Below are 9,860 nucleotides of genomic sequence, written 5' to 3'. Positions count from 1 at the left end.
CTCTCTTATTAGTTTCCCCATGCTGCCTGTACAAGGCTAATCCTCTCTCCTCACCAACCTGGGACTTCACTGTGGCTGACAAAAGTGGTGTTACCCCTTGCACCTCCCAGAGCATATTATACCCAGCACCTAGAGAAACTTCTCTCAGGCTCAGGAATCCAGTCAAAGCCCTTCCCAGGGTACCCTTGGGTCCTCCCTCTGGCTTTCTGAAGCATTCCACCAGGAGGAGCCTTCTTTTACCTTCAATCTTTGTCCACATTCAAGTTACAAATATCACCAGGAGGTAAAAGGTCTGGAGCAGTACAAGGGATGAAGCTATTGCTGAAGGTTTTTGGGGAGGCCATGAAGCAGAAAGGAGCAAGGGAGAGGCACAGATCAGGTGATGGGGATGGAAATCAGCATTCCCTGCTTCCCTGGGCCTGACACCAGGGAAACATAAGGACTGTTGACACTTGGGGGAGGCTCACCGGGGGAAGAGTAAGCAAGGATGGGAATCTCTGAACGCCCTTCCCCAATCTCTGGAGAGTGTCTGGAGTGAACAGATTCTGGCTCTTTCCCAGGTCAAGATCCCATGAACCCAGGTCTGTACCACATTCACTCTCTGCCACTTCCCTAGGCTCTTGCTCACAGGGAGGAGGAACAGGCAGCTGGTGCTGGTGTGAGGATGCTGACAGGCTGCAGGGCCCCTCCACCAGAGGGTAAGGAGAGACCATGCCTGCTAGGAAGGGTGAGGGCGAGCCTGAGGGGAGTCTGCTTCTCCAGGGACTGCTTCTGTTAACAAATGCCTCACCTCCACTCTTGGGGGCACCATGTCCACCCCCATAGACTCTGTCTGTATCCTTTGTCCCAGTTTTCATTTCAAACACTGGGATGGTTTGTCACTTCGCTTACCAGAAGCTGAACTCCAACATATCTCACAGATTATTCCCCCCTCCATCATCCCATCATCCTCTCCAGTTCTGCAACTCTGGCCACTGCTGACACTCCTGCCCCTTTTCTCAGGAGGGCTGGGGGTCCAGCCACTAGCCTGAGCCTCACATCTGCTTACTCTACTTATCCTGGGATATTCACCCTCTCTAGCATCCACAACTCTATTCCAACTACTGACAACATTCTTCAGACTTGTTTGGACCCTCTTCTAGGAAGACCTTTTGGATTTGATCAAAGTGATGCCAGCATCTTCACACCCTGAATGTTTGTGACTTTCCTCTCGATTTATCTTTGCCTGCTTTGAATCATCCTGGCTGAGAGTTCATCTGTCTTGCCTAGGACAGACTGTAAGTGCTTGGTGGGGGTGGAGGGTAGAGACCAGGAGTTGTGGCTATGTTCCCCTAGGGACATTCTGCTTCTGATCTGTGCTCTGGGAGTATTCCATAAATGGGAACCTTCCCTATCTACAGGGTCCAGCTGGCTCACCAGACTTCTGGCCTGGTGGGGCATAAAGAGGCTTGCTGCTCACCCCTGGTGTCACTCAAGGTAGAGCTGAGCCCCAGGCAGTGGGTGGGGATGGTGGAGTGCTTAGGGTTCTTGGAATCTTCTTACCCTGAATTGGTAACAGTGTATGGTTAGAAGATGAGTAGGGGGAAGAGGGCAGGAGTTGGAGTGCAGGCCAGAGGCCTTCCTAGGGAGGAGCAAGGTGAGGCAAACATAAGCTGAGATGGCTAAGATTGGGCTCAGGTCATAGCTCATTTACAAAAAAATTAAATTTCTGGCTCCTTTATTTTCAACATTGACTTGCTGGGCAATGACCTAGCTATAGGACAAAAGCATTTTCTGTGCTCTTTTTATGAGCCAGGCCCCGTAGGAAAGACGACAGTAGGCAAAATCTCAGGCTCTGCCCAAATCCTTCCCCTGGGGGCTGGAGGTCTCCACTCAATCAACATTCTGGTGCTTAAAGGCCACTTTCGGGCAGTGGTTTGGAAAGGATGGAGTGTCCAGGCCTATGACCCTTCATGAAATTTACTTTTTAAAAATAGCCACCTGAGTGGTGGTGGTGCAGGGAAACAGTGGTGACAAAGACTATGGTCTCAGGGCCTATGCAGAGGGAGCTCTGTGGGAGCCCATTCCCTGCCGGAGGGATACCTAATGTTACAGCAGCCACACAGGGTCAATAGGAGGCTCAGATGGAGGCTCAGGGAAGGAAGAAGTGGAAGGGAAGCTGAGCTGCCCTCTGAAGGGTTGCTGTCACCACGACCAGAGCCCCCAAGGGAGCTGGGTCACCTCAGGCAAGCAGTGGCTCGTCCTCCGCTTCAACCACCCAGACCCCCGGCTCAGCCAGTGGCAACAGAAGCACATCATCCTCATCCTCTGGGGACAGGACCATTGTGTGGAGTTCGGGTGGCGTCCGAGTTGGTCCTGGGGGCTGAAGGCTGGGCAGGAGGCGGCCTCGCAGGGCCTGCACCACTCCAGATAACAGTGATGGCTCTAGGGGCATGGAGGGCGATGGCCCGGGGGCCTCAGAGGCAGTGGGGGTGTGTGGAGACACACTGGTAGATGAAAGGGGAGCCTTGACTGGCAATGGGGGTGCCTCTTCCCCATCCTGCCCCCCTACCGCCCCACCCTCACAGGCCGGACCTGTGTTGCCATCTAGGGCCTCAAGGGGAGCAGCAGAAGGTGTGACCTGAGATCTGGTCTCAGGGGTCCTGGCTGGGGGGGTGGCTCGAGGAAGCAGGCCCCAGCGGCGGAGCCGGCGCACCAGGCGGCGCATGGAGCGGCCCCGTTGGCGGCGGCGGGCACCTGAGGCAGCCCCTGGAGTCATGTCCTGGCGCAAGATCTGTAGCAGAGAACGCAGGTTGCCTAGCACTGAGTTCTGCAAGAAGAGGAGGCAGACATCAGAGTCAGAGAAGTGAGGAGGTCTGGAAGCCTAAAAGAAGGACAGTATGGTGGCAGGGCCACAGGAGGCTTGGCCACATGAAGAACCAGGGCTGGGAGGTCACTTACATCATTAGGATTCTCTGTAGGGAAGTCCTCGACAGGCGGGATGGCGCCTTGGGCAATGAGCTGCCCATAGGAGGGTGGCGCCTGCTGCTGCACGATCTCAGCCTCCATCCGGGAGAGGGGGGCGAAGATGCTGGAAACAACGAGGGCTGCTCAGTCACAGGTGGTGCCAGCCAGAGCAGCCTGTCTTAGCCTGGACACATCTCTTCCCTCTGCACCCAGGCTGGGACAACTGAACTATGCCCTGGCTATGCCCCAAAAGTCATAGGGAACCCCTCCTTCTTTGAGATTGCTTTCAGGTTCTAGATCTCTGTTCAGAGGAGCACCCTGTTGCCAAGCTGGACAGCCTCAGGAACCAACCCAGAGGCAAGTCACCAGAACCTGTCCCCAGTGCGAGCACCCTCACGGTCTCGCCCTTGGGCCCCGTGCCCAGACAGTGGGCTGCACTCTCACCTGTACTCCTGGGTACGAATGGCATAGAGCTTGCAGGTGCAGCCCAGGGCGATGACCAGCAGTAGGCCGCACACCAGGCTGCCGATGACAGCAGCCGTAATGACCTTGCGGGGCAGGGCATAGGAGCAGTCCCATTCATCACTGCCGTCAGCACAGTCTGGCTGCCCATCGCACACCCACGTCTCATACACACACTTCTCGTCCCGGCATCGGAAATTGCCAGGCTGGCAGTGCCGGCAACGTCTCTCATCTGCTCCGTCGGCACAGAAAGTCTGGTAGTTGCAGCGGTCGGCAGGCAGGTAGCAGGCGGTGGCCCCAGGGGTGCCAGCAGCCCCGCAGGGGTAGTGTCCGGGTGGGCAGCTGGGGCAGTTTTCCTCATCTGTGCCATCGGCACAGTCCCACGAGCCGTCACAGCGCTGTGCCTCACTGTAGCAGCGCTCCCCCAGGCCCTCACTGGCCCCCAGGCCAGCACCCAAGCCGCAGGGTCGATCCCAGGGCAGGCAGTAGCCTCGCACGTGGTAGGTGGCATTGAAGCCTCGACCGGTGCTCCAAGCAACCGTGTGGTAGGCCACGATGGCCTGGCCAGAGAGCGTCTCCACGGTGACAGCCTTGCCATTGCTGAAGTGGGTGAGGCTGCGCAGCAGCCGAGGGGTCTTAGGAGGCCCCGGGCCATCATACACATGTACTGCATCTCCATAGCCCAGGTCCAGGGCTGTGAAGCGCACTGCCAGGCGCCGACCGTCATGGGGGTCTAGCAGCCAGAGGCAGGACTGGGGGTGGGAGACTGAGGCCAAGTGTGAGTAGCCGGGGGAAGAGAAGACCCCGTAAAAGTCTCCCAAGGTGTGATTGCAAGGTGACGTGGGGACAGGGGCTGGGGTCAGGTCAGGGAAGAGGTCTGAGCTGCAACCTGCCTCGTCAGAGCCATCACCACAGGCATCGATGTTGTCGCAGCGCTGGGCCAAGGGCACACAGCGGTGGTTCAGGCACTGGAACTCTTCGGGCAGGCACATCAGCCAATCTGCAGAGGTACCATGAAGGGCTTTTAACACTAGAGCTGGTGGGATCCTCCCCTCCTCCCTGGGGCTTCTACTACCCGTTCTACTAGTTCCAGAGACATCCCTGTCCAGCATACCTTGGCTGTAAGAGAGCAGGAAGCCCTGGCCCATGGGTGCTCTGGCCCCGGCATAGCTGTATATGATGGTGACGTTGCCCCCAGGCAGCTGCAGAGGGCTGGCAGGTGCCTCACACAGGGAGATCTGTGGCTGGAGAGGGGAGCGCAGGATTAAGCGCTCTGAGCCACAGGCCAGGTGCAGTTTTTGGAACCTATAGGGGTAGAAGAGAGCAGGATGTGAGATCTCCTTTTTTTTTTTTTTTTTTAATTAAGATTTTAATTTTGGGATACCCGGGTGGCTCAGCAGTTGAGTGTCTGCCTTTGGCTCAGGGTGTGGAGCCTGCTTCTCCCTCTGGCTGTGTCTCTGCCTCTCTCTCTGTGTCTCTCATGAATAAATAAAATCTTAAAAAAAAAAAAAAGAAAAAAAAAGATTTTCTTTTTAAGTAACCTCCACACCCAATGTGGAGCTCAAACTCGCAACCCAGAGATCAAGAGTCATATGTTCTACCAACCAAGCTGGCCAGGCGCAACCCCCCGCCATTGATGTGAGATATTCTTTTTTTTTTTTAAAGATTTTATTTATTTACTTACTTATTTATTAAAGCTTTTTATTTATTTATTAGAGAGATAATGAGCAGGGCAGGAAGGAGCAGAGGGAGAAGAAGCAGGCTCCCTGCCAAGCAGGGAGCCCTATGCAAGGATTGATCCCATGACCCTGGGATCATGACCTGAGTTGAAGGCAGACACTTAACCAGCTCAGCCACCCAGATGCCCCAATATTTTATTTATTTGAGAGAGAGAGAATATGAGCAGGGTGAGGGGCAGAGGGAGAAGCGGCTCTCTGCTGAGCAGGGAGCCTGATGTGGGGCTCAATCCTAGGACTCTGGAATCATGACCTGAGCTGAAGGCAGATGCTTAACCAAATGAACCACCCAAGCGCCCCTGGATGTGAGATATTCTTGACCACCAGAATCTTCTTCCTTTCCCAACGTTGTCAGGTCCCTTCTACCCTAAGAAGCACAAGCCCCTGCTCATCCACAATCCAAATCAAATAGCCAAATTAACTCAGCCAAATTCCTTCATAGGCAATGGCAGTAATCCTAACAGAGGCCAATGGCAGTAGAGTATTCTGATTCCTCTGCCTCTACCCAGACTGCCCTCTTTGCTTTTTTCTGGGTAAATTTTTTTTTAAAGATAGATAGATAGATAGATTTATTTATTTATTTAGAAAGAGAGCAAGAGAGCAAGCAAGCTAGAGAGAGAACAGGAGTGTAGGGGAGAGGAAGAGGCAGAAGCAGATTCCCCACTAAGCAGGAAGCTGGATGTGAGACTCAATCCCAGGACCCTGGGATCATGACCTGAGCCGGAGGCAGATGCTCAACTGACTGAACCACCCAGGCACCCACTGGGTAAATTCATGGAGAGTGAATTTTGTGAAGGAAATAGCCAGGTACTAAACATGGGCCCCAATCCTATGGCCCAAGGTCAGAGGAGACAGGGGAGACCTATACTGTTTAAAAGATCTGGGGAGGGCAGCCCCAGTGCCACAGCGGTTTAGCACCGCCTGCAGCCCGGGGTGTGATCCTGGAGACCCGGGATCGAGTCCCATGTCGGGCTCCCTGCATGGGGCCCGCTTCTCCCTCTGCCTGTGTCTCTGCCTCTCTCTCTCTCTCTCTGAATGAATAAATAAATAAATATTTAAAAAAATAAAATAAAATACAAGATCTGGGGAGGCTGAGGAAGGTTCTAAGCCAATTAGGAATAGCTTTTGAAACCCAGGCGAGGATATGCAATGGACTAAAGGATACCTCAGAACAGCCATATTCAAGCCCAAGGGCTGTTTCTAGAGTGCCTGCTATCCTTCAGAGAAGACCAGAGTCCAAGCTGGATGTTTGCCCCACCTCGGCTCCAAATCACTGTGTCTGGGCCAGAACAAGCCAGGCTTTTAGGGCAGACTAAAACAAATCAAATTTTACTCTTCCTTCTGTTGACAGGGATGGAAACTCCATGGAAAAGTGATTCCTGAAGGCTTTCTTTCCCATGGTGAAGGAGGGAGAGGGAGGGAGGGTAGTAATAGGGTCTTGGCCTGCTTCTCACCTCACTGTTACAGTCTGCTCCTTGCTCCCCAGGATGAGCCAGGTGCAGTTGGCAGGGGAGCTGTGGCTGTCCCGGCCCAGGGGCCTCTGTAAGGTGCCCTGCACTTCCAAGAGCACGGCCGGAGGATCCTCACAAGCTGGAGAGAGAGGAAGGTAGGGTAGTTGGCTGAGAGTCCATTACTCTCATATCCCCTGCCCCCAGGCTTGAGGCCTCTTAGGGCCTGACCTCTTCAAGAAGGAGCAAGAGAAATTCCACCTCTCCGACCACCCCGCCACACACACTCAAATCATAGTTTTCAACTGGCTCCCTTTTTCCCCTACATTCACTATAGCTTCACCTTAAATATCAACACCAGAAACCATCTGGGGGCTGCTTTGGACCAGGAGGAGACGGATATACTGTCTCTACAATCAGGGAGACTACGTTCTGGCTAGGGAGGTCAAGTATGGATACTTGATAAAAACCAATATATTACATAACTACCAAGTGAGAGCTCACACTGGGTCTGTTTCCCCTTTTGTAAAATAAGGGTGGATGATCTCCACTCTAAAACTATGGTAGGTGCCGGACGATTCAGGGAGAGAGAATCCTCCTGGATCTTCTCTCATTACCAAGCCCTTGTGGTCGGTCACAGGGGCATCCTCTACTCACCAGGATTTGGGGAAATGATCCGGTCTGAATGTGCCAGAGCGTCTCCTAGGGGAAGAATGAGAGAGGGCAGGGGAGCGCATCGCCCTTAGTTTTCTTCACCTGAGCAACTCAGGGAGGAAAGGGAGCCATCTGGCACTTCCGGGTAGGTTAAGGGAAGGGGCAGCGGAGCCGGGGAGGGCTGCGCCGGGGGACCTCGAAGGAAGGTCCGGCAGCGCGGCCTGTGGGGGCGGGAGGGCACGGCAGTCTAGGGAAGCCCGCGGGAGGATGCGGGCGGAAGGGAGCGGCTGGCAGCGTCGCAGGCGGCGGCGGGGGCTGGGGGGCGCCGGCAGGCAGGGGAGGGGAGGGGAGGGGAGGGGAGGGGCGGCAGACGAGGAAGGGAGTGCGAGTGCCCGGGCTCCGAGCCCTAGGGGCGGGGTGCCGGGTGAGTAGCCTCGTTTCGGTTTCTTACCCAGGAGCAGGAGGAGGAGGAGGAGGGTGAAGGGCAGCATCCTGAGCCGTCCGGGGGTGCAGGAAGAGTCCCGGCACTTCTGTCGCCTACCCCGTGGGGAGGCAGCGCCGCTCTGGGCGTCCGGGCCCCCCACGGCCGCCTCCCCGAGGGGGCTGCATGGCCCGGGCTCCCCCACCGGTGCTCTGGATGCCAGGGCTGAGGGCGCGGCGGCGGCGGCGGCGGCGGCGGCGGCGGCCGTCTGGGAGCAGGGGCGGTGCCTCTCTCCAACTTCGGAGTTGTTTTCCCCGGCCGCCGCCGCGCGGTCTCCCGAGGCCGGCCCCCCACGTCCCGGGACTCGGCTCGAGGCCCGGCGCTGGAGCGCGCCCCCGCCCGGAGCCCGCCCGCAGGCCGCGCGCGCTCCTGCCCAGGCCCGGCCGCCACCTGCCGGGGCTCGAGGCCACTTCCTCTTCGGGCCAAACTTTGCCGACGGTCAGCCCCCCGGGCCGGCCCGGGCGCCGCACAACTTCCCCAGCGCGTCCAACCCGCCGGACTCGCGCGGCAGGGGAGCGGGGGAGGGGGACGGGAGGCTCGGCGCGGCTCCCCGGCCCTCGCCCGGGCGGTACCCCTGCCAGCCCCGGGGTTGGAAGCGCCGGGGCGGAGGGAGGGGGCGGGGACGAGCCTAGCCCCGCCCCTGCCAATCAACGCGCGCCCCGCCCCCCGCTCGCCTTAACCCCTTTCCGGCCGGGCGGGGCCGCGTCGGACCCCCTCCGCGAGGCGCTCGGCCTCGGCTCCCGGCTCCGCCTGCTCCGCCGCTGCGGGGCGGCGCCTTTGTTTCGGGACGCGTCGGTGCGAGGACCACGGCTCCTTCCGTAGCTGGCGCGTCTATCCTCTGGGCCCTTAAGCTCTCAGTGCTTTTCTTGTTCTAGCGCCGGAGGTCAGGCCGCACTTTTCGGCGTGAGCCTCTATTACAGCAATTACCACGGGGTGTTCCCACGGTTTGTTTACTCCGCTTTCCCGCCTCCGCCCCGCCTCTTCTCCCGGCGCAGAAACTTCCTGTGGGTCGGGGCCTAGACTGTTTGCCTTTGCACCCACGGGGTTCCTCTCCTGCTGAGACACAGTGAGAACCCAGTTCGTGGTAAATAAACGAATAAATGTACCTTCGCCACTTGCTGACTCTGTGATCTTGAGAAAAATCACTTAACCTCTCTGTGCGTCTCAATTGTAAAATGGGGTTAATAGTGCGACTCTTTTAAGACTGTCATTAACGTTTAGGAGGTAATGCTAGTCGAGCATCTAGGAAGTACTTTGTCCCCTGGAACAATGATCATGACTAGTCACTGGAGATGTTTCTTATTTATGCGGGCTGTAACTACTTCTTATTCCTTCCTGTGGCATGGATAGGTAATATTAGTAAACAGTAACAATAGCAAATACTTTTTGAGGTTTTTTTTCACATTTCAGGCATAGATCCAAGCACTTTTCAAGTATTTGCTCTTTTCATCCTCCTCACAGTCTTGTGAAGTAGAAACTACTGTTACTCCCATTTTACAGGTAAGGAAACTCTGGCACTGAGAGGTTAAGAATTTTGCCCAACATCATGAATCTAGTAAATGCTCAAACAAGGGTTTGAACCTAGACAATCTGGCTCTGGACAGAGTGTACGTTTGGATCCTTAACGACTCTACTCTCTACAAATGGTGCAAAACACTTTTCTATCCATGACATTCGTTGTTGGCACCAGTTTTGATATTTTCAAAACTGGAACCACAGTAGGGCCTGAAGCCATAGAGTTGGCTATAAAAAGGCCTTTCTTCCATTTAGACCTTGGTCCCTTGCCAGGGGATGTTGGTCCCTTGGTCTCTCTGTGTCCTCTGCTGTGCTTCCTTTCTGTGCTGCTCTTGGGAATTAATGAGGAGTGACATAGGATCCTGAGAGTAGGAAAAGGATGTTGAGCAAAGAGAAGCAGGGCAAAGGGGTTGGGAAAATTAAAAATAAATATTTAAGTTCTAAAAGTGATCGTGGAAGTTTTAATTGAGTGCTGGCTATCTGTTCTCTATGGTTGGTGGGTGCCTGGAACTCTTTTAAGACGCCACTTAAGGGGGCAGCCCGGGTGGCTCAGCGGTTTAGCACCACCTTCAGCCCAGGGCCAGATCCTGGAGACCCGGGATGGAGTCCCACGTCAGG

The 9,860-nt window shown here is 55.7% G+C and overlaps 2 protein-coding genes across 2 annotated transcripts in view; one reads left to right on the top strand and one right to left on the bottom strand.

Moving 5' to 3' along the window:
- Window positions 1–1,700: 1,700 nt before the first annotated feature.
- LRP10 (LDL receptor related protein 10) lies at window positions 1,701–8,318 on the bottom strand. The gene is made up of 7 exons (XM_072837858.1): window positions 7,698–8,318; window positions 7,250–7,294; window positions 6,599–6,734; window positions 4,523–4,713; window positions 3,391–4,408; window positions 2,941–3,070; window positions 1,701–2,809 (listed from the first exon to the last, which is right to left on the bottom strand). The coding sequence occupies exons 1-7, from the start codon at window positions 7,735–7,737 to the stop codon at window positions 2,222–2,224; spliced, it is 2,148 nt and encodes a 715-aa protein (XP_072693959.1). The 5' UTR covers window positions 7,738–8,318; the 3' UTR covers window positions 1,701–2,221.
- Window positions 7,316–9,860, top strand: part of SLC7A7 (solute carrier family 7 member 7) — a 76,840-nt gene continuing 74,295 nt past the window's right edge. Inside the window, exon 1 of the mRNA XM_072837873.1 lies at window positions 7,316–7,391. The gene's annotated coding sequence lies outside the window, so the exon portion shown is untranslated. The remainder of the gene's footprint in view (window positions 7,392–9,860) is intronic.

The sequence above is a fragment of the Canis lupus genome, chromosome 9 (assembly GCF_048164855.1).
Source record: "Canis lupus baileyi chromosome 9, mCanLup2.hap1, whole genome shotgun sequence".
NCBI classification, from domain to species: domain Eukaryota; kingdom Metazoa; phylum Chordata; class Mammalia; order Carnivora; family Canidae; genus Canis; species Canis lupus.
The sequence above is the reverse complement of the archived record's forward strand: the minus strand, read 5'-3'. Positions and strand labels throughout refer to the sequence as shown.